This window comes from Desmodus rotundus, chromosome 3 (genome assembly GCF_022682495.2).
Source record: "Desmodus rotundus isolate HL8 chromosome 3, HLdesRot8A.1, whole genome shotgun sequence".
Classification (NCBI taxonomy): domain Eukaryota; kingdom Metazoa; phylum Chordata; class Mammalia; order Chiroptera; family Phyllostomidae; genus Desmodus; species Desmodus rotundus.
In genome coordinates, this window is record NC_071389.1 from 127711647 (window position 1) to 127737026 (window position 25380).

Below are 25380 nucleotides of genomic sequence, written 5' to 3' on the forward strand. Positions count from 1 at the left end.
GCAGAGCAGCGGGTAGCACCCTGCGGCACCAAATTCGCCCACAGATAAACCGGACGAACGGCAGGGAGAGAAGCAGACCGCGTAACCCAGGGCTCCAGCTCCGGGAAATAAAGCCTCAAACCTCTGATTGAAAGCGCCCCTGGGGGTTGGGGCGGCAGCAGGAGAGACTCCCAGCCTCACAGAAGAGGTTGTTGGAGAGACCCACAGGGGCCTAGAGTGTGCACAGGCCCACTTACTCGGGAACCAGCACCAGAGTGGCCCAGTTTGATTGTGGGTAACGGAGTGAAAGATTGAAATCCGGAGGAGAGTGAGGCTGCCGCCATTGCTCCCACTCGGCCCCTCCCCCTCGTACAGCGTCACAGCGCAGCAACCAGCGTTACCCCGCCCTGGTGAACACCTAAGGCTCCGCCCCTTAAAGTAACAGACGCGCCAAGACAAAAAAAAAAAAAAAATGGCCCAAATGACAGAACAATTCAAAGCTCCAGAAAAAATACAACTAAGCGAGGAAGAGATAGCCAACCTATCGGATGCACAGTTCAAAGCACTGGTTATCAATATGCTCACAGACTTGGTTGAATCTATTCGAAAAACAGATGAAAAAATGAAGCCTATGCTAAGAGAAACAAAGGAAAATGTACAGGGAACCAATAGTGATGAGAAGGAAACTGGGACTCAAATCAATGGTGTGGACCAGAAGAAAGAAACAAACATCCAAACAGAAAAGAATGAAGAAACAAGAACTTGGAAAAATGAGGAGAGGCTTAGGAACCTCCCAGATGCCTTGAAACGTTCCCACATCCGAATTATAGGGGTGCCAGAAGGAGAAGAGGAAGAACAAAAAATTGAAAACTTATTTGAACAAATAATGAAGGAGAACTTCCCTAATCTGGCAAAGGAAATAGACTTCCGGGAAGTCCAGGAAGCTCAGAGAGTCCCAAAGAAGCTGGACCCAAGGAGGAACACACCAAGGCACATCATAATTACATTACCCAAGATTAAACGCAAGGACCTACATCCAAGATTACTGTATCCAGCAAAGCTATCACTTAGAATGGAAGGGAAGATAAAGTGCTTCTCAGATAAGGTCAAGTTAAAGAAGCTCATCATCACCAAGCCCTTATTATATGAAATGTTAAAGGGAGTTACCTAAGAAAAAGAAGATCAAAAATTGGAACAGTAAAAATGACAGCAAACTCACAGTTATTAACAACCACACCTAAAACAAAAACGAGAGCAAACTAGGCAAACAACTAGAACATAAGGGTTGTCATTAAAGGAGTGGGAGGGGGAGAGAGGGGGAAAGGTACAGAGAATAATTAGCATAGATGATAGGTGGAAAATAGACAGGGGGAGGGTAAAAATAGTGTAGGAAATGTAGAAGCCAAAGAACTTATAAGTATGACCCATGGACATGAACTATGGGGGGGAATGTGGGAGGGAGGGGAGTGGGCAGGATGTAGTGGAGTGGGGGGGAATGGGACAACTGTAATAGCATAATCAATAAATATATTAAAAAAAAAAGTCTACTAAATTTACCAATTTAGCAACCAAAAGATGAAAAAGGCATACCCTAGAGTTAAAAAGAGAAATTTAAAAAACCTGACAGGCACACAAAGAAACATACCATTCCAGAAACAGAGTAGAGTATGATTGGGCTCACTACTTGACTTAGCCATTTCATCTACCCGCCCATCTCAAGCTATACCGATGTTATAAATATGCCAAGTTCTGTGTCATGCTAGAGTCACTTCCAAATTTGTAGAGAAACAAATGTAATGGACCTTCTTACTTTTTTTATTTCCTCACTGTATATTACCAGAATAGCTACAAGAAAGGCTGGTGATATGGGGAAGGTAAACTAGGGGGCTGACTGTAAGGAAAGTGAAAGTTCCAGGACTACTCTCTGAGGTGAGGAGACTACCTGATGCCTGAGGCTATTTCCCCATGGAAATGACATATAATTCTCAGCTGGAACAGGCACTCAGCAAGGACAGCATGACTCAGGCTTTCCAATGCAGCCTGTATCTTGCCGCTTATCTCTTTTTCACCATTTCCTTGAGGTACAGAAAAGTAAACAGAAGATAAAATACTGTGTCCTCAAACAAAAATTAAGAGTGGAAACCAAACAGGACTCATATATGGAGAAAAGAAAGTAAAAAGCCACCCACACTGTATCACAACAAATGGAATTATCTATCAGAGCTATCCAAGCCTGAGCAAGATGAAAAATAATGGCATACTAACCATGTAAGCATGTTACAGCCAGAGATCATATGCAACATTCCTCAAGTCACAGAGTTAAGATGAGACTGGAATTCAAACCCAGGTGGTCTCACTAGCCTGGGAAATCTGGATAGAATAAAGTTTTGATTTACTAAACTATTTCCTAAATAAGATAAAGCAGTTGACACTACTATAGCTAGATTTCCAACTCAGTGTGATTTTTAAGTGTAAATAAAGCGGTGAGAGAAGAGTCTCTAGTTCCTAATTGAATGGCTTAGCCAACATCAACCAATTAGGTTCTATCCTCCCAGTGATGGAGAAGGATCTTGGGGAAGAGCTTAGGGGAAGTACTGCTGGGGAACATTGTGGAAGTGACCTGGTCACAGTCTAGGCCTACAACAGTTACCACACATCCATACCGTCCTAATGAAACCCTGATATAAAAATTTACTCTTTTAATATCCTCCTGAGCAGGAGCTTTGGCAGTGGTCCAGCGCAGTGGCTCAAGACACTTATTAGCACCCCGACTGTTGCTGTTTCCAGCCCTAAGTTAAGCATGCCTGAAACATTATTCTTTAAAAAAAATTTTTTTAGAATTCTTACCTGAGGATATCACTTTGTCAAAAAGAGTTAGTTTATTTATTTTTAGAGACAGGGTAATGGAGGGAGAAAGTGAGGGAGAGAAAGATTAATGTATGGTTGCCTCTTGCATGCCCCCTATTGGGGAACTGACCTGCAACCTAGGCATGTGCCCTGACTAGGAATCGAACTGGTGAGCCTTTGGTTCACAGGCTAGCACTCAATCCACTGAGCCACACCATCCAGGGCTTAAGGATATGTTTATTGATATTTAGAGAGTGGGGAAGAGGGGGGATGAGGGGAGAACATCAATTGGTTGCCTTATATACATTTCCCGACTGGGGATTGAAACTGCAGTCTAGGTAAGTGCCCTAATGGGGATTGAACCTACCACCTTCTATTGCATGGGATAATGCTCCAATGAACTGAGCCACCTTGGCCAAGGTCTGGAACATAAGAGTATTCTGCCCTAGAATCATGCTACCAGGTGAGTGGATGTCATAGTTGGGTTCACTTCCTTCATGTGTCACAACAGCAAAATCAAAGTCCTCTTTTTAACACAAAGTATAAAAAACACCCAATTTGTGCTCAGTGTGGGTTTGGGTCAGTGAAAATGTGCAGAATTTAGTCCTGTAAGTCCAGCAGTCATCCTGAAAACCATAAATGACACTAACTATACGGCAGCATACAGGAAGCAAGCAGAGGGTGGGTAGAGGTGTGGAAAAGATGTAGAGATCATTGAAAAGATGTTTTACCTTTTCTACATTTCCCCCTAATTCATAGAGGGCTATGGCTTAAAACTTCTCTCAACAGCTTTGCCTAATGATAGCAGGTGGTGGGCGGGGCCACATTGCTCCAGGTACCCAAGCTTGTGTCTTGCTGATGGTGCTGCACTGGGTGCAGAGGTCCTACTCCTGGCAGCAGATCCCTAACCCCTAAGCAAGGTGGCAGCAGACAGAAGTATTGCACTGAGCACATGTGACACTAGCAAGATAATTGGATGGGGGAAAAGCTTTTCTACCTCATTCCGGTACCTGATTGGGGGTGGGACCAGGCAGGCACATGTGCCATAGAGGTCAGAATGGTGGCAGGGGGAGATGCTGGACTGAAGAGGACTGTTAGTCTAGCCTGGGGAAGAGAAGTGATTGGTCAGGGGGTTGATCCTCCTGGAGTGCAGAAGTTTGGGAAGTTAATTCGGCATTCTGAGAAAGCACCTGGTCTGTTCCACACCCTAAACTAATATAAACCCAAGGGAAGGAAGGGACAGTCTTACCCACCTTGCCAATGTACTGGCTCATATGTTTGCGGGAACTTATGTTCTGGAAGCCACATGGCCCATGGTGAGGCCAGCCCCACGTGGGCATTCCAGGAGGGAGCCTGAGTCCTGACAGTGGCTAGAAGTAAAGCTGAGTTGCCTGGATGACCACTCAGTGACCACCTGTGGTTCCCAAAGGACGGAACTTTAAATGAGAGAAGGAACTCTGGACGGTGCCTTTAGTTTTGGTTTGGTTGAGGATGGCTGGGCTTTTCTTGGGTTTCCTGGAGGGAATGGGCCTGAGACAAGAGTCTGCCATTCTCTCAAATTGTGCAGCACTTGATTAAAAACCTCCTTCCTTTCTTACCAGCCTCTGCCTCTAGAATTTGCCTATTGTTTGGGGCGGGGAGCTGAACTCCCACTTTGGTTTGATAACAATACTAATAGTACCTATCTCTTAGGCTGCACATGAAGATTAAATGAAATAATGTACATGAAGCATTTAAAACAGTGACTGACACAGAGAATGTGTATTAGTCAGGGCCCCTTCAGCACATAGAATTCCCTTCCCGTGACAAAGGAAGAAATATTTGTGAAAATACTACTTACAGTGATGGGCATAGGTTTAAGGGAACAAGTAAGGGATGGTAGCCACCCAGGGACTAGCAAGATGATCAGGCTGAGGGGGCACGGGGAGGAGAGCCAGCTGACAGCTGGAACTGTAGAAGAGGGACCACCAGGTAGGCACTGTAGTCTAAGAGGGATGAAGCTGCTGACAGATGCTTTGTCAAAGCAGAGAGTGATTGGGAAGAAATACTCTGACCTTTCTTCTGCCAGTGCCTCCTATCAGGCAAACCCAAACAGCAGCCAACTTGACTGGGTAGCCCAGGAGATGAAGTCCTTGGTGATCTGTTTGCTAAAGCATAGGCAGAAAAGAGCAAAGAATGGATGGGGGAAGGGTAGTAAGGAGAAGGGGGGATGCAGATTACATACTCTGGACCAGTTTCTGTTTTAACCAAACATACTATTTGAATACTGACAAAGTTGGTATATAACTTTATCTTTTTCCCCCTAGGGGAAGTAAATTATGTGAAATTTTGTCCATACAAAGCCTCATATATGCTTTTCTTTTTTCTTATCTTCTTCACTGATTATTCACTTAACAAATAATTATGGAATGACTACTTTGAGAAAGCAATATATTAAGGATTGGTATTCCTGTTCTTATGAAGATTATCATTTACAAACCACTCATATTAATTAATATCATTTACATAATATAGTAAAACCCCCCGGTGTAGATTTTCATAATGTAAAAGGAGGCAATATGTCTAAAAATGTAGATTTTACATTTCAAATGTCCCTATATTGGGGCAATTTTTTTATCAACACCCACTTATAAATATGACAAAAGCTGTGGATGCCCCAGGAAAAAAAACGTGCATATGTATATAAGAAGGGCTTTCATTGATCACAGTCTTAGAGTCTCAAGCTTGTTCAATGGAGCCTTTCTCAGATACTCCTCCTATCTCCCAAATCACAGGTGCTCAAGGGATTCCTTTGGGCTTACAGGTGCCCTGGAACATTGCAGAGGGTGAGGGGCAAAAGGCAAAGAGTAAAACTTAGTGGCACTGCCTGGCATGGTTATACCTTGTTATTCCCAACATCACGGGTGAAGGGGTTTTTGCCCTCCCTCAAGATAGAAATGAAGAAAGGAGGCAAAACAGATTTAAAAAAAGAAGTTTACTGAAGACAAGGTGGAGGGAAAGGAAAAAGGGAAGGAGTTTGATGCAGTAAGGGAGCGCACACTAACGAAGAATACGGCTCAAAACCGTTGCCCGGGTCTGGCTTATAAAGGGCTGGGTTCTTCACGCAGGCGCAGAGCAGAGCTCTTTGGGGCGTGCCTAAAGAGAAACTTTAAACTTATTTAGAAGAGGCTTAAAAGATAATTGAAGTGCATTCCCATCTGTTTATGAGAGGCTCATCCTGTCTCACCAAGGACTAGTAAAATGATGGAACACCGGTGCTTAATAAGACGAATTTGATCCCACAAACAGAATGAAGGGATGCCCTGGGCACTTAACTATTTTCCATATAAACTAGAAATCTAGATTTTGAGGTAAAAATCTACTAATTCATTGCATTTTGGTATCTACCTAAGATATATTTGGAAAACTACCATGTGGGCCAAATAAAACATTTTTTTTTTTTTTTTTTTTTTTGCTGGGTGAATTTGACCCTTGGTCCTTCCATTTAGGATGTCTGTGAACCTAGGATCACTGGGAAGGCTAAACATCATCATTTTTTGAAATCTCCTCATTATATCCTGCCCCAATATCCCTAATACATGGGCACCCATAAAACTTTCTTTCCTGTTCTCCATGTCTAGTTTCTTCACTTCTCTGTAATAAAATACCTTCTTTGCCTCACCTCCCCAGTTTTGCACTGCTTCGTTAAGCTCATCTTCTATTTCCAAGTACATGCATGGAAAAGGATAAGGAAGGGCAAGATGCAATTTTGAACTGTTGAAGTGAAAATAACTTCTGTCCCTGTTAAAATGAGTCTGAAAGCACCGTGGAGCTCCAAAAGCAGCACCCTAATTCTCTCTAGTTCTACTGGCTGGGTGAAAGTCAAAACCAAAATTCTTGGTGTAGGCCAAGACCAAAAGAATGAAAATCAGCTCTAATCAAAATAAGAAAAAGCAGCTGTGCCAGGAGGATAGACACAGATAAAGCCAGCTGCAAAGTTACCAGAGAACCTCGTTTTTCCCACTGTCAGGCAACGACTGTAAAATGCCATATCCACCCTTCCTTGAGTAATACCGTGTTCTCATTAATGACACCCAGGCCCACTTTGCTATTGTCGCTGATTACTGGGCTACCCAATCACTAAACGACCCACTTTTCAGGAGAGCATCCAATCCCTGGTTAATCCCCGTTTTTGTTGTTGTTTTCCCAATCCCGCCTCAGAAACAGCGTCCAATCCAAAACCGGTCCCAGCTCTTTCTGGACCCTGCTGATTCCTTTGGCGGGAACCTAAACCTCACAAAGGGAGCTTTTTCCTCTTCCCTTTTCCAGGGGTATCCAAACTTCCCCTAGAGTCTGGTTCCTTACAAATAAATCTTATGTTAGTGGATTGCAGATTTCTTCCTGGCGGTTTTTGGATGATTTGGTTTTAACACTAGGCAGGTTAGTATCAGGATCTCTTGCAGGTCAGGTTTCATGAGCTCTGCTAGATCTTCGTTTGAACAGTTTAGATTTATAGTTTTTAATAGCTAAAAACAAAGATGAATGCTTTATATAATTGTCCCATCAGCATATTTCTAGGAAGAAATCCCGCACCCCATGCATCCCTAATACCCGTTTAAAAATGGCTTTAGTCATTTTATCTGGTTTGCATTTCAGCATTATTGGGTTACATTAAAGCGTTGCAGATGGGGGCTCATGGGCTTTGAAAACGTTAATTTTTTGTGGTTACTGTCCATTCAAGTCCATGGAAGACAGGTTGGGATCATTTTCAAGAGGCTTGTCTGGGACATTATTCGTGTTTTACCGGCGTCCCCTCTCCGGGGGGCATAAATTTGGGAGTGACCTTTACTGAGCTTGGAGGAAGGGGGTGCTTAGTTTTCATCTGGGATGTAAGTCTGGATTAAGGGCTGAGATCCTCAAACCTTGTACCTGGAATCCGGTGACCGTTCCGCCCGGGGTCTCTAAGGAGGGATCCCGTGGGTCTCGGGGAGGGACACTGGCTTGTGGGAATGGGCTGCCTCGGCTGCCTGGGGACCTCGACCACCGCTACTCCACTCGAGTCCGTTCGCACTCCGTTGCCTACGCTGGGTTTCCCACGTTAATGACTCGGTGCCCTCCCCACCCCCCTCCTCCGCGTGCCTCCCGCTAGCGACCAGAGTCGCACACCTGCCTCGGGCCTGGAGCCCGCCCCCGAGTAACGGAGCCCACGCCCAGAGCCTTCCGCCCGCCAGCCCGGGCGCAGTGCCGCAAGGAGCGCTCCCGCCCCGGGCGGCCCAGCTCGCGCGCTCGCGCGCACGCGCGCAGGGTCCCCGCGCCCTCCGAGGGGGAGGGGGCAGAAGGGGCGTCCTGGGGGCAGGGGAAGAAGGAGGCGGTCGCGTCGCCTCCGGCGGGGCTCGCCCTCACCCTCGCGCTCGCCCCTCGCCTCACCCTTGCCCCGGGAGCGTGAAACGCTTTCTCCCGGCATGCAGCGGGAGGAGGGATTTAATACCAAGATGGCGGACGGCCCGGATGAGTACGAGACTGAAGCGGGCTGCGTGCCTCTTCTCCACCCAGAGGTGAGGACGAGCGCATTCGTCGCCCTAAGGCCCCCGGCCATTTCTTCCCCGGACTCGCGGAGGGCGGCGGCCTACGCGTGTGGGGTAGTGGAACACGCCGAAGTTGGGGACGGCGGGGAGGCAAATCCAGGCCCGAGCGCGGCTGCGAGCAGATAACGGGGGAGGAGATAGCGGGGCGGGCCCGGCCGGGGCGGGCTCTGGGACGCAGTCCCTGGCTGTGCCTGGAGGACTGAGGGGGAGGTGTTGATGGTTCTGCTCTGTCGCCTCGCTGCTGGCGGGTGCACGGGCGGCGGGGGCCTGATGCTGGTTTGGAACCGCACCTTAAGCTCCTAGTCGTGCCCGAAGCTTCTCCGGGGCGAGGAGGAAGCGCGTCTGGTTTTGATTTCTTCTTTTCCTTCGCCCTGGTGAATGACGCTGTCAATTCCATTTAGCTCACTGTGGGGGAGTATAGGGTAAGAACACAGTTTCTTGGACAAAGTGATGTCCTTCCATGTTACGCCGTAAGCAGCACCTTAGGCATCGTTTGTCGGATTCCTATTTGAGGGTTTGCCCTTAAGCGATTAAAAAGAGAGGTCAAAACTTTTGGTAGTAGACCCACGCTCACATCAGCTCGTCAGAGTATCGGGATTTTTGTTTTGTTTTATGTTTTGTTTTGGAGCCGGAGGAGGACAGTGCAACACGTTACCCCTCACTACATGAGTATCTTCCCCTGTAAGTAAACAGTGCCCCCGCTCCAGGATCAGTCGCGTTCTCTACTTGGTTACTTCTTAGTTTATGGCTGAACTAGTGCTAATTCTGGCCTGCAAGCAGTTCTTGATGTATTCTTGTTTTTAATGATCCACAGTGATGTGCGGATGGGCAGCGGCAAAGCTTCCTGAAGGACCTCTGTAGTTTTTATGAGGTTAAAAAGGATGAAGACAATCTGTATTGTAGTAAGACGAACAAACATGGACGTCTGTACCTGGCTACTGTTCATTAGAATGATTCTATTTATTGATGGATTTTGATTTGTACCATGCTTCTATTATTTAGTAAAATGCAAATAAAGAAAAGCATGTACTCATATAATATATTAATATTCAAGTACTCTCATTCATTACTTTGATTAATTAAAAAGAGATGGGACAGTTTCTTAAGAAAATGCCTGTGTCAGTCTCACTAGAAAAGGCTATTCGGGATTTCTGACAAGCAGAACTGAACAGTAAGACTAGGCGTTTTTGTTGTTGTTTTGTTTTTTTTAACCAACGTGGTAACATTTTCAGAACTGGGATTGGAGATCTCTCTTTTAGTTAGCACTTAGGCCCTGAAAATATGTCAAAAAGTAGACAGAGTTGTTTTCAGATGATATATTGAAAATGTGGCCAAAGAATATTTCTGTTCATCTATTCCTGTGAAAGTAATTTCAAATACTTTAAATGTTGATTGTATGTATATGATAACATACTGGTTCCTCCTCATAAATATTAGTTTTGTGAAATGCTGCATTGTTTGGTACTTAAAGAGTAATTTTAACTGGTAACACATCCAGAGATTGCTGGTATAATGGAATGGCTTGAAATTTGGAGACCAGTCTTCAGGTTGGCATTTAATAATTACTGTAGGAAATTGGCTTCCTCATTATTAAAAGTGGAAGTTTATATAAATGATATCTACCATTCCTGTTCACCCAACATATGCAGGGGCTGATTAGTTTAGTTGCTTTGTGTCTTAAGCTTTTAACTACAGGGCTAACTAAGGTCTTCTGCATTTTTCCTGTGGTTACCGTTACATTCATACCTGCTGCAGACCTGGTATAGTTCTACGTCCTTGCAGTGCATTCTTGGGCAAGCTACCCTGAGCTCTAGCTTTAAAATATGGGATGAAATAATAATTACTAATAAGCTATTGTGAGGATTAAGTGAGATAATGTATGCTTTTTTGTTGTTGTTGTAAAATAAGCAGTGTTTTCAGTCTCCCTTGGAAAGAAACTCATTCTCTGCCTTGGTGAGCAAATAAAATAGTACTTTTAGCCCCTTTTTGGAGAGAACATAGAGTTTTGGTTAGATAGATTTGGGTTCTAATTACGGATTTGTACCCCTTAGCTAAGTGACCTGAGACAAGTACTTAATTGCTTAAAGCCTCAGTTTGTTCAGAAGAAAATGGAGATGTTCCCTATCTAGTTTACTTGGCTGTAAAGGATTAGGTGAGCCTGTATGATGAGGTTCAAGAACTGGGCACATTGTTCAGTTAATGTTATTTTTTTTTTTTCTGCACCAGAAGAAGGAGGGACTATTAAACATTTAATTTGGTTTTGGTGGAATAGTTTAGAAATTTGTGTGTTTTAATTTAGTGAAACAGGTCTTTGCAGAACAAGTTTTATTTCACTGTTCATCTTAAAATTTAATGCTATATCACAAAAATAGTTTCTCGCTAAATATTTGTTGAATAGATGAATTGTCTGTAGGTTAAAAAATTAGCCATTCCTTAAATCTATTAGTGTGCAAACTGCTCACCATTAAAACCTTTCTTACGGGATTATGTAATTAGATGAACAATGAACCCTTCTTTTTAGAGGTATTTGTTGTGAGAGAACATTTTTAATTAAATACTCCATTTGTTTAGTCAGTCATTGAAACATTTGTTTATCTTGTTTGGGTCAGCCACTGTGTTGGACTCTTGAGACTGGGATTTTTGTGGTGAATTCACTGAGAGGCAGTATGGACTACTGATTGATGTTTGGTGTCACCAAACCAGAACTTTGGTGACAAATTGAGAATCCAGGCTCTGCCATTTACTATCATCATGGTCAAATTACGTGTTCTGCATTTAAAAAATTGGGTTAATAATACCTACCTCCTAGAGTTACTATGAGTATAAAATAGAGTAATGTTTATAAAGCAGTCACCATAGAGTTAGGCACATAGGCTGCCAGTCAGATCTAACCTACAAAAGGCCTTGACCTATAGCATATAGTGAATACTGGTGCTATTTTCTTTTGTTTCCTCTCCCCTCCCTCCCGTTCTCTTTCTCTCTTCTCCCCTCCCCTTTTCTCCCCCTCCCTCCCTTTTCTCCCTTTTTTAAAATCCTCACCTGAGGGTATGTTTATTGATTTGAGAGAGAGACAGACAGACATCAGTCTGTTGCCTCCTGTATGGGCCCTGACTGTGGATTGAACCCACAACCTTTTGGTGCATGGGATAACATTCCAACCAACTGAGCCACCTGGCCAGGGCTACTTTGTTTTCTGATCAAATAGATGATTATTCATTTTATCATAATGGAGGAAATTATAGGTTATTTGGAAAAGGATGAACTGATTATCAGAGGTTTAGGGTGCTAATCTGAGCTCTGACTTTAAGCTAGTGGACATTTAACTACTCTCAGTTTCTTTGATTTTAAGATAAAGAGTCTAGACTAGGTGATCTCTTAAGATTTCCTCAAACTCTAATGTTCCAATTGTTATGTTGTAATTTTTCAGAATTGATAGGCTTAAGCATCTATTTGTTAGATGCATAGCACTGTGCTAGGTTATATGGGTAAAAATGAAATAAATAGGATAGTTTCTGCTCTCCAGAAGTGAATGATCTAGTTGAGAAGACATATGAAACACTTAACAGAATCTAAATTAAGTGTTGAGTTGAGTAGTGTAGCCTATAAGCAGTGTCAGATTCTCGTCGTCTAGAATGGTTAGAAGAAAGACTTAAACAGAGAAATAGAGACCATATGTTGATGTACAGGTTCCCTTGACTTGCTATCACCAGTTTTCCATTTCACCCACTAGTACATCTCTATTAAGTCATTTCCGCTCTTTCCTAGGATGAGACCATGATACTGCCGTCTGCCACAGTGGTGTTGTAGGTAGGGGCTGTCTGTTTCAGCAATATCTGACTCAGAGCTTTGAACTGGATTGCCTAGATTATCTAGGGCTTTCATCTCTTGCTTCAGTTCTTTCCCTCAATTTCAAAACTTTTATTATTGCCTTCTCTCTAGCTTCTCATTCTTTTAATGGTTACATTTTTGTTTCTTATTAATTTTGTCCATATTTGTGTCTCATTTTTCTCCATTTAGAATATTAAACTGAGGTACTACTATATCTTTTGTCTTCACATCTTTTATAAAATCTATTTTTTGAAGCTTTTAGCAAAAGTGATTTTGCCTTTTTCCATTATTATTTTTTGCCCCATTGTGTAGTTAGAGATATACATGTGTACATATACGTAAATTAACTCATTTGCTTTCAGAAAGCATATATAAAATTACTTTGAAAATTGTTCTTCTCTTTCTGATAGGTTATTGGCACACTTTCCTTTCAAAACATATCTTTCTGGCAGTCTTTAGGATCTCATGCCTTTTTTATTCAGCACAAATGCTGTAGGTCAAATAATTATAATTTAGATTTATAAATACTATATCTTAAGCATAGTAACCTCCGAGTCAAAATATATAAAATGAAAATACAACTAACTGGCTACTTCATGGTTTGGGGCAAAAGCCAAAGTTGAAAATTACTGACCTATAGAACCAAAAAATTACATTTGGTTGTGAGAAATGCCATTTAACTATTTTGATTTCTTTTTTAATTTTTCTTACTATTTTTATTTAATTTGAGAGAATTATCCCCAAAATATTTGATAAGAGTGGACTATGAAGTAGGTGGATATCAAAGAGAAATTAAAAGTATGAGTGATGGTGTTTGGCTGCTTGAGTTCAGATCCTAGTTTTGCCACTTACCAGCCATGATCCTGAGCAAGTTACTGAACTGTGTCCCAAATTTCTGAATTAAAATGGAGATACAGCACCTCAGGAGGTTGTTGTGAAGAGTAAATGAGATAATGAGATAATTCTGTGTCTGGCATTTAGTGACAGTAAATGTTAACCCTTAATTTTGTGGTAAGAAGTTAGTAATACCTCAAGTAATGGTGGTAATACACACATACTAGATATGGAGGCAACTGACCAAGTAGTTAAGAATTAAAATTAGTTGTCTGGGGATTGAGGAGCACATTGGCAGAGATCTCTCTTTCACAACACCTTTTTGCATTATTTAATTTTCTTGAAGATGTGTGCTATGATTGGAGGCTAAGTATGGTTTTGTTGCTTTGCTAGGCCACAGAGTGGTGAGGAATACAAAATAGAGCACTGCAAAGTAACAGAAGATTAATTGTAGTCCTACAGAATCCTCAGGAAAGATGACGGTGAGTGTGTGTACACACGCACACATTTTGTTAAAAATTAAAAATGCATGTGTGCCCTGGCTCAGTTGGTTGGAACAGTGTCCCGCAATCTGAAAGGTCACTGGTTTGATTCCAGTCACAGCACACGCCTGGGTTGCGGGTTCTGTCTGGGTCTGTGGGTACGTGCGGGAGGCAACCAATCGATGTCTGTCTGTCTGTCTGTCTCTCAATTCCTTTCCCTTCCTCTCTCTCTGGAATCCATAAATATATCCTTGGGTGAGGATTTAAAAAATAATGCATGTGGACCTCCTTTCCCCCAGAGAGTATCCTAAGGGTATGTTAGGGTAGTTAGGATTAGTTAGTCAGTTAAGGGGTCTTGATATAATGTGTTTTTAATAGAACCCCCAACAACTACATAATCCAAAAAGGCATTATTTTAATATCAAGGTTATGTACAATTCTCTTTCAAAGCATCATCTAATTCTATTATTATTTTATGATTAGATTGTCTTACAGATAGGTAATTCAAGAATAAAATAGCTATTTTAAATTTTCAAGTTTGAAAACTTGATTCAGGGCAATATTATATTTACAAAATATGCAAGTAAAGTTTTTACCCAATGTAAAAATTATCAATTATAGGATAATACCTTCTATTAAAAACTCCTTAAAATAAAGCTGTAGGCACCTAATTTAGAAGTACAGTGGGACTTTAGCCTTTTGTAAAGGAGTTATTGTAAGAACTTAATATCCTGGATTATAGAGGGTTAAACAATATTTTTAGGTTCTGTTTCAAAAATTGTTGAAAATTTGTCAAACAAATTACTCCATTTTCTAGGGATAATACATACTAAATATAGATAGAATCTTTGATAAATCAGAATATTATAGTATCTTAGGCTCATCTATTTCATTATCAGTGATTATTGTTGAAGAAATGAGATGATAAAGCTAAATGTAGCTGCAGTATTTTTCAGTTTTTTGAAAATAACTTTCTGATTATGAACATTTGTTAATTTATGTAGGATTAAACAAGGGATAAACAAAAGTAGTGACCAAAATTATCTTCATTCTCATGAAAAAAAAAAAAAGCTCTTCTATGAACTGAAGACCTAAGTTGCTTGTGTTAGAATCCTCAGGTTGCAAATGTCACCAGCCCTTTTAAAACTTACTTAGACAAAAAAAGGATTCGTATAACCCAAATTCAGGATAGCACAGGTGCAGTTAAACTCTGAGCTGAGAATGTCACCAAAACTCTCTGCCTTCTATCTCTCCTCGTCTCTGCCTTTTAGCTTCATTTTCTCATGTAGAGCAGCTTCTTTGTACTGGGGGTATGGATGCCAGCATTCTTTTTGCTATATATCTCAAATCTCAACTAACCATTAGAGATGGTCTGCATATCTTCCCTTATTCTACATTGTAAAGTAGCATAGGGTTGCCCTGACTTAGGTCATGTGTCCACTTCTATGACCACAGGATAGGGCAGTAAAATCGGCAAAGATCTCTTGGTGAAGCTGGGGGAGGAATAGTTTTCTTAAAGAAGGACCGCTAGCAAGAAAAACTACTTCGGTGCTTTATACTATCAATGTAAAGAATTGTTTATTTGCTTTAATTACATTGAACTTACTCATAACAGTAAATGTTCTAGTTGGGCTACTGAATAGCATTCTGTAATGAATAATCTAGACCAGGGATTGGGAGACAACTTCTGTAAAGGCCAAATAGTAAATGTTTTCAAGCTTGGGGGCCATCTAGTCTCTGTGACAGCTACTCAGCCCTGTGGTGGTTGTATGAAAGCAGCCACGAGCAATAGATATAAATGGACAGCAGTGTGGTGATTGTTGGTGGAGGCGGGACGCAGAAGGAGACTAAATGGTGATGGAAAAAAGATACAATAAAGATTAAATAAAAAATAATTTTTATGGATAGGAAAAAATAAAAATATTTGAGATTATTATTATTTTTTAAAAGAACGGGTATCCTGTGTTCCAGTAAAACTTTATATGTAAAATCATATGGTGGGCCAAATTTGACCTGTGAGCTATTTGCCAGCTGTTGATCTAGACAGTACCTAAAAACTTCAAGAAATTTATACTAAAATATGTGGTATTTCAGGATATTGAATCCCATTAATTGCTGGTGTGCTTTAACTTCATCAGAACTGGAGTTGTGTGGTTGGGTAAAGGAAGGATCTGTGTGTGTAAGAATCTATGGAGAATGTTGTTAGCATATACATGTTTTCATATACACTTCTTAAAGTTTCTAATTTAGTATGTGGGTTTGTAATATGTATATTTTGAACAGTTCCAGAGGTGATCTGATATATACTCCCACATGTGATCCCTCACTCTCTGATATGTCTTTGATATATAGGAAAAGTTTTGTTACAGGACGAGGAAGAAAGCTAATTTGACATTTAATGTTTGAGGCATTGTACTTTGTACTTTTCATGTTTCCTCCTCAATCACATAGATGATATAGATGATAATAATGGTAATTGCTAGCTAGCACTTGTCATATAATAACTATGAGCTAGGCACTATCCTAAACAGTTTTGCATATATAATCATACCTCGGTACTCATTGGCTTCAGAACTCATCAAATCCTGTACTCCTTGCATTTTGAGGAGAAAAAAATGTTTTAGCACTTGGAGCTTGCTTGGGACTCATTGCATATGCTACAACTTTTATGAGTCACAACACAACCCCACAAGAGAAATTGCTTCATCATTAGGTACTGGTTGGTTTCAGCACTCCTTATGAGTTCCAGATCGAATTAATGATTACCGAGGTACCACAGTATTACATATTCATTCATCCAGTTCTCACACTGCTTTTACATCTATTTTACATATGAGGTTATTGAGGCATAGAGAGAGTAAGTTGCTGCTAAGTGGCAGAATTGAGTTTGAATCCAGGTTCAAACTGCTTAAATCCAGTTGCCTCCTTTTCTAGCACAGCACAATGTGGTAGTGGTGATAATAGCTATAGGGTTGATTGAATATTAATTGCCAGGCAGGCACTGGCTAGCTTTTGCTTGCGAATGTCCTCATTTACTTAAAAAATTAAAAACAATTTTTAAAGACTGTGTTTTAGAGTAGTTTTAGGTTCACATCAAAATTGATCATCAAGTATAGAGAATTCCCATTTACACACTGCTCCCACACATGCAGAGCCTCCTCCACTGTCAGCATCCTGCACCAGGGTGGTGCATTTGTTACAGTTGATGAACCTGCATTGATTGGTGCATTATTTTTATCCAAGGTTCATACTTTATATTATGGTTCACTTTTGGTATACGTCCTATGGTTTTGACAAATGTTTAATGACGTGTGTCTGCTATTACAGTATCATACAGAATAGTTTCACTGCCTCTAAAGAGTCTCAGTGTTCAGCTAGTCATCCCTTCCACCTCTTAACTCCGGCAACCATTGATCTTTTTAGGTTGTTTTCTGTCTCCTTAGTCTTTTTTTTTTTTTAGGATTTTTTTTTTCCTATCTAATTTTATTTTTTTTATTTTTTAAAAAATGTTTATTGTTATTCAATTACAGCTGTATTCCTTTTCTTCCTACCCTTCCACCCCACCCCAGCCAAACCCACTTCCCTCCCTCCCTCCCCCCTCCCCCTTGATTTTGTCCATGTGTCCTTTATAGTAGTTCCTGTAACCCCCTCTCCTCACTGTACCCTCCCCACTCCCCCCTGGCTATTGTTAGATTGTTCTTAACTTCAATGTCTCTGGTTATATTTTGTTTGCTTTTTTATTCTGTTGTATTTTTTTATTTTTAGAGAAAGGGGAAGGGAGGGAGAAAGAGAGGGAGAAACCTATGTGTGAGAGAAGCATCAATTGGTTGCCTCCTGTGCACGCCCCAGCTGGGACCAGCCTGCAACCCAGGCATGTGCCCTGACTGGGAATTGAACCAATGACCTTTTGCTTTGTGGGATGATGCTCAACCAACTGAGCCATGCTGGTCAGGACTTCTGCCAAACTGTCATATAGTTGAGATTACAGTTTGTAGCCTTTTTAGACTGGCTTCTTTCACTTAGTGATAGGCATTTGAATTTTCTCATGTCTTTTCATGGCTAAAGAGCTCATTTCTTATTAGAGCCGAATAATATTCCATAGTCTGGATGTAACAGTTTATCCATTCACATTTTCGTTATATCCATGTTTTGCTTATTTACTCTATAGTAGTTCTGAAAAGTAGGTATTATTCAATTTACAGACTAGGACGCAGACTCATAGAGGTAATTTATTCAATTTCACATAATTAGTATTTGGCTGAGTTTTTATTAGAACCTGAACTCTGACACCAAACCCATAACCCTCAGATGTACTGTGCCATATAAATTAATAGGTAAAATGCAAATTATTTTTTTACTAAATAAGGAAAAAATTCTGTCAAAGTTACTGTCAGTTCTTCCAAGTTATCAAAGTAGCTATGGGAGGTCTCAATCTTGGCAGTTGATCTAAGGCCACTTTGAGTAACCCTTTGACTTGAAGTAATAAAACTAGATTTCCTTAAAATCCCTCTTTTTCAAAAATTTTTAATTCAGTCCTTTAGTTTTTTTCTCCTGCTTTGTTTAAATTCATAAGGTAAAATATATTTTCATTGATTAAAATCCCTTGAAAGGAAGTGAAATACCCCAAGGTATGGATCAGGGTAGAGGGGTTTGAGATAAATGTTCTCAGTATCAAATCTGTGTCAATAGCTAATGGGAATACCAGTGCTGCTGGCTTAATTGTAGGTACCTCAGGTTTAAGCCTTTTGGAAGAATCCTGTTATCATTTGTATTATTTCTAAATCTCTTCTAAAGATTTGTTGCTAGACACATTCTGGTAGGAGCTTTCTGGGGTACATTTCAGGAAGAACAGTGTAGTTTGAGTGCCACATCCAGCAATTAGTAGTTGTTTGATCTTTGATCTTGAGATAATAAATTGCTTAATCTCTTGGTGCTTCATTTTTATCTGGAAAATGGAGACAATAATAGCATCTATCTCTTAGGTTTCTTTTGAAGTTAAAAGAGTTAATAAACCATATTTTGTAGATTTTAACATGTACATATTTTATGTTTTAATATCTCTGAAAATGATGTCTTGCTTTTGGTCAAGTGGTAGTAATGTTTTAGCAATTCAGTAACCAATTTATTTTGCTTATATACGGTTATCCTTTGAATATATCAAAAGAGTCATATAAGATAAAATTGTCTAAATAAGTCTAGAAGCAATCTTTCAATTAGTAAAAAATAAAACTTCTAAATGATAGAAAGCATTGTATATAGATCAGTTGGCAGTGTTCTCAGTGATGCATACAGTAATAGTGCATCTTAAAATCAATAGCATCTTTGCTTCTATGGAATCCTTTCTCTAAATAAAGTTTAGAAGAGTACTTGGCACATAGAGTTAGCTATATTGTTTTATAACCTTTCTTTCAACAGTTCAAGGTTATAGGAGTGCATGTATACCATTGTTAAACCTGTTTCCACCTTGGAGATTTTATCTCCCTTAACTGTACTTATAAATACTTCTTTAATCTTTATTCATAATTCTATAGTTATAATCATGAATAAACTGTAGACATTATTTTCTAAAGAAATTTTGCTTTCTTACTGAACACCCAGTGTAAATATCCAGGATCTTCCAGTTGTTTAAGAAGTTAATTAACTTGATAGAAGTAACCATTATTTGAAATTTTTTCCTTGTCTCCTTTTTATTCCTGTGAATAATTGAATGTAACCAAATCCAAAAAAAGGGCCACATTTGGGGGAAAAAATTGACAAATTAGAATCTAGCTCTATAACATAGCACACCAAATAAAAACTTAAATTTCCTGAACTGTTATTCTGCCATCTGATTTATTCTGTATTGTTGAATTGTATATGAATTTTCAAGGTATCAGAAATTGAAATTCCAGCAGAGATTTTCTTGTCTTAAAAAAAAACGTGACATATCCCTGGCTGGTGGCTCAATTGGTTGGAGTGTTGTATGCCTCCTGTATACCAGAAGGGTAGTGGGTTCCATCCCCAATTGGAGCGCATACCTAGGTTGCATGTTCAGCTCCTGGTTCAGGGGGCATACAGGAGGCAACCAATTGATTTATCGCTCACATCAATGTTTCTCTCTCTCTCTGTCTCTCTTCCTCTCTCTAAAATCAATAAAATGTATCTTAGGGTAAGAATTAAATAATAATAATAATAAAATTTTTAAAAAGTGACACATGATTATTGTTAAAAATTTAAATAGTACAAAAGGGTATGTAGTAAAATGTAAAAGCACATATAAATGTATATTTTATGTACATGCTTATATATATTTTATTTCCTTGGTTTTGTTACATAAATGGTATCATATGTTATAAAATTTGCATTTTTTTCTGAATGTACTTTGGACATAGTTCCATCTTAGCATATAATGATATTTCCCATTTTTCATAATGTCTGGACCTGCCTTGTCAAATATGGTAGCCACCAATGACATGTGGCTATGTAAATTTACATTAATTAAAATGAATAAAAATAACCAGCTTTTCAGTCATATTAGTAATATATCAAGTGTTTATTGGCCACATGTGTGGCTAGTGGATATATAATATGTTCATAATTGCAGAAAGTTCTATTGTATAACACTGATATGGATAGTTTTTAAAAAAATGTATGTCTTTAAAAAAATTTTTTTACTGCATTGCTCTTTATTGAGGCATATTTTATTTATGATAAATTACATGAATTTTAAATTTGTAAGTTGATAATTTTAAAAACTTTCATTTCAAGATAATTGTAGATTCACATGTAATTAAGAAAAAAATACAGAGAGATCCTGTGTGCCCTTTACCTAGGGTCCCCCATATGGTAACCCCTTGTAAAATTATAATACAATATCACAACCAGGAGATTAATATCGAATCATTAAAGATATAGAACATTTCTGCCACCACAAGATCCTTCACATTGCCATTATATACCCACACTAATCATATCGTCTTTGTATACCATATTAACCTATTTTTCATTTCTGTAATTTTTTAATTTTAAGAATGTATTTAAATGGAACCATGTCATGTGTAGCCATATAAGATGGCTTTTTTCATCCAGCATAATTCTCTGGAGATTCATGTAGTTTGTAGAGTGTATCAGTAGTTCATTGCTTTTTATTACTGGATAATATGTTGATGTATGACAGTTTGTTTAACTGTTTACTTATAGAAGGACATCTGGGTTGTTTCCATTTTTGGTTGTTATAAATAAAGGTGCTTTAACCATTTGTGTACAGGTCCTTGTGTAAACATAAATATTTATTTCCCCAGGATAAATGCCCAAGAGTACAGTTGGGTCAGATGGTAGTTGTACAATAATGTTTTAAAAAACTGTCAAGCTGTTTTCCAGAGTGGCTTTACATTTTACACTGCAACCAGGAGTAGATGAGTGGTCTGATCTCTCTGTATCCTCACCAACATTTGGTGGTGTCACTTTTCAATTTTAGCCTGTTTTAATAAATATGTGGTGATAGCTCATTGTGGTATTAATTTTCACTTTCCTAATGGCTAATGATGCTATTATTTCATGTGCTTATTTGTCATCCATATATCCCCTTGGGTGAAATATCTGTGTTGTATTAGTTTGTAGGGCTGCCATAACAAAATGCCACAGACTGGGTGGCTTAAATAATGGAGATTTATTTTCTTAAGGTTCTGGAGGCTAGGAGTCCAACCAAGACTAAGGTATTGGCCAGTGTGGTTTCTTCTGAGGTCCCACTCTTTGGCTTACAGATGGCTGCCCTATTGCTCTGTTCTCACATGGTTTTTCCTTTGTGCACATAGGCCCCTGGTGCCTATGCATCCAGATTTTCTCTTCCTTTAAGGACACCAGTCATACTGGAATAGGGTCTGCCCTGATGGCCTCATTTTAACTTAACCCTCTCTTCAAAGGGCCAGGCTTCAAATACAGAGACATTCTGAGACATTGGGAGTTACGGCTTCAATGCAGAGATTTTGAGGGACACAGTTCAGCTCACAACAGTGTCTTTTGCCAATTTTTAAAATTGATTATTTTACTGTTGAGTGTTTTTTCTTAGTAAAGACAGATTTAATTTGAAATGATTACTGCAAGGTAGGAAAGAACTATTGCAATAGGGAGAGGGAAGCTTTTACAGTGGAAGAATGTGCTTACCAAAGATCTACACATTTCTCAAGTATTAGGCAGAAAAAGGTTTTCTTTTGTAGCAAGGAGTTAACAAGGCTAGAAAGAACTGCGTGTGAGGAAGTGGGCTGACCAGGAGTGGCATGATGGGAAGTAGTAGATCGGAGAATATTTTACCCTGAAGCCAGCTTGTTGTTCAGGAGGGGCTGCTAAGGATGGGTTGTGTGCTAGCTTTACTGTTGAGTGTTGAGAGGGTTTTTATATTTCCCAGACACTGGTTCTTTGTTATGGTTTGCAAATATTTTTCTCCCTGCCTATAGCTTGTCTTTTGACTCTCATAATGGGCTTTCTCAGATCCTAAGTTTAAATTTTGATGAATTCCAGTTTATATTTATGGATTGTGCTTTGTGTGTCAAGTCAGATCTCTTTGCCAAACTACCAAAGATTTTCTTCCCTTTTTTTTTTAACAGTTTATAATTTTACATGTAACATTTAAATTCAAGGTCAATTTTGAGTTTTTAAAAAAAATTTTAAATTTATTGATTTTAGAGAGAGAGCGGAAGTGGGGGTGTGAGAGAGAGAGAAACATCGATTTGCTGTTCCACTTACTTAGGCATTCATTGGTGGTTTCTTGTACTCATATGTGCCCTGACCGGAGATTGAACCTGCAACCTTGGCATATTAGGACAGTGCTCTAACCAGCAGAGATGCCCAGCCATGGTGGTTGTAGTTATTTTTTATGTAAAGTGTGAGAATTAGGTTGAGGTGTGTTTATTTATTTATTTGCCTATAAGATGTTCAACAGTTTGTTGAAAAGCTTATCTTTCCTTCATTGAATTGCTTTTACATTGTTGTCAAAATCAGTTGAGCATGTTTATGTGTTTCTATTTCTGGGTTATGTTCTTTTTTTAAATATATATATATATGTGTGTGTGTGTGTGTGTGTGTGTGTGTGTTTGTGTCTATTTCTCAGCCAAAGCTACACAATTTTAATTACTTTAGCTATATATTAGGTCTTGAAATTGAGTAGGTTGCTTCTGCCTACTTTATTCATCTTTTCCACAATTATTTTAGCACTTTTAGTTGCTTTGTTATATAACTTTGAGAATAACCTTGTTTATATCTACAAAATATCTTGCTGAAATTTTGATCAAAATTGTATTAAACTTGTATATCAGTGTGGGGAGGATTGACATCTTTACCATGTTGAGTCTTTTAATCCATGAATATAGTATGTGCCTATTTAGATCTTGGATTTCTTTCATTGGTGTTTTGTGGTTTTCAGCTTAAAAGTACTGTATATGTTTGGTTACACTAACTTCTGTCCTCTCAGGTCCATGTCAGGCGTCTCTTCAGCGGTGCTCTACTCATAGCCCTACATCAATGATTTTTGGATCTACTAGATTGTTTCTGCTAGGGATCGTTTCTTCTAGCCTAAAAAAAAAAAAAACCAAAATTGTATTTTTCTTTGATTCCACTTCTCTCCTACTACATTTTTCTTGCTCTTCTTTGTAGCAAAACTCTTCAAAGGATTTGCCTGTACTTGCCGTTGCTATTTTTCTTCTGTCTTTTCTTTCTTTCTCCTATGTGCCCCCACCTTGTCTAAGTACTGTGGTATCTGTATTGATAAATTCAGTGGTCTACTTGTAGTCCTTATCCTTCTTGACTTTTCAACATCATTGAAATAGTTGATCTGCCCTAGCTAAGTTTATTCACTTTGCTTCAGGGAACTGAAGATCAAAACAAGATGTAATTTGATACCCATTAGATCCCCTCCCAGGTCAAGAAGTTTGGTAGATTTAAGTATAATATAAGGAAAACTCATGAATTGCTAGTGAGAATGTAAGTTGGTACTACCACCTTAGAAAGCATTTTAATGATAGTGAAGTTAAAGATAACTTGAAGTCTTTTTATCCAGACGTTCTGCTACTAGGTGTTTAACCTAGAGAAACTTACAGATGAGACCTCTATAAGATTGGTTATTGCAGTATGGTCTGTAGTAGCAAAAAGTCTCTTAGAAGGTGAATGTATGTGGTTTATTCATATAAGTCACTAACTTTCAACTTTTCTCATTTCATGGCGCACATAAACTGATTACTATAATTCTCTGCATACCCAAAAATATAGAATTGCCGATCTGACAAAAAATAGGTATAATTTGGATTCATTCATAGCATATAGCTATTGTTGTATTGGCTGTTGTCAGTTTTTAATCTGCTGATCTAAGGGAAAAGAGGTCAGTGCCCCTGACTAAATAGTCAGGTATTGATTGCATGTTTTAAAAATTCTTGTGGCACCCTAGCGTACCTCTTGCCGCATACTGGTTGAAAATTGCTGATATAGTGGGATGTCCCCTAGCAATTGCATTCAATAAACTAGAACTACATGTTTCAGCACAGGTAAATCTCAGAAATGTAATGTTAAGTGAAAACTAAGCATGAAAGGATAAATACTTTATGATGTATTTTGTATAATAGGATATTAAGTGGGACTTTTCTTGTCATCTAAGCATTTTTTCCTGGAACTTAGAGCTGAGGACAGTAGCTGACAAAGGATTCCTGTGGTATGAACAGATATGCTTAACTTGCTGGGAAATGGCCATAATTTATTCTGGAACTGTTACTTCCGGTCTATACAAGATAGAGTCTTTAATGGGAGGAAGGGTTCTTTGAAGAGTTATCAACCCGAGAGGGAGTGCTGTGGTGTTTATATTGCCCTCCATGTGGGTTGCAAACAATTCCTCTGGAACACTGGGATTTTTCTAGAAGGAAGATGTTTCTTTGGCTGGACTCCTGCTAGTTTGCAGAAAATAGTGAGGCTTCCCTCAGGTGCTATCTGACTGGAGTGTTAGAGAATTCTTAGAAAAGTGTGATATGGGTCCCTTGGAGTTGTTGAAGGCTCAGAAACTGGCCACTTCTGCTGTTCTACTGGGGAAGTGAAAAGGGTAAGAGATATAAAAAATAACCTTGCAATGGAAGAACCAGAGCGAGAACTTTCTCTGTTTGATATTTCCTTGGGCCAACCAAACAGTTTAGAGGCTAGATAAACTAGAGCCACCTCGAAAGAGACTTTTATTAAAGAGAGTTGACTGCTCTGCAGAAGCAGCCCCAGGGTTATACCCCTGGGATAGGGGCTGAGAAGGAGTTTTTAGAAGTGAGCTGGAGAATGTCTCTTTTGCACCAGAGAATGTTGCAGAGGCAGGTTCTGTTAAGAAAAGCAGAGCTGGACAGTAAAGTGGTAAAAATGAATTTCATTCAGACACTATTGCAGTAGGGAAAAAGAAGCCCTCGGTATGGAACTGGGCTCAATTCCAAAGACAGCAGTGATAATTGCGGGTTGAAAGTCAACAAACAGAATGAGGGGGTCAGTGGATGGAAAATACTAAGAGGAGACATTAAGGATGGAATTCTTGCTAAACCAATTTAACAGGATTCTTGCTGAAGGCAGGCCAGGTTGATCAGATATCAGGGGTGGAAAATTCTCTTTTTACTGACTTGGCAGGGTTTTTGCTAAAACTGGACTATGCTGTCCAGTAATAACGGAATCCAAGGTTGAGGCCTAGTTGAGCAGATAGCTCAGAGGAGTTGGACTGAAGTTTGGCTGAAAAGAGAGTCTTTGTTTCCATGGGGTGAATTTTAGAATTCTCAGAAGGCCTCACATGAGAGACCCAACAGTTGGTATCACCAATGATTGAGGGGTTTTGATAGCTGAGAGAAAAGTACAACCTGTGTAAA

The 25380-nt window shown here is 39.5% G+C and overlaps 1 protein-coding gene across 1 annotated transcript in view; it reads left to right on the plus strand.

The window, feature by feature from the left end:
* Positions 1–8056: 8056 nt before the first annotated feature.
* Positions 8057–25380, plus strand: part of ZDHHC17 (zinc finger DHHC-type palmitoyltransferase 17) — a 94963-nt gene continuing 77639 nt past the window's right edge. The window contains exon 1 of the mRNA XM_024579699.4: positions 8057–8360. Within this exon, the coding sequence (XP_024435467.1) occupies positions 8268–8360 (93 nt within the window). The 5' untranslated portion in view covers positions 8057–8267. The remainder of the gene's footprint in view (positions 8361–25380) is intronic.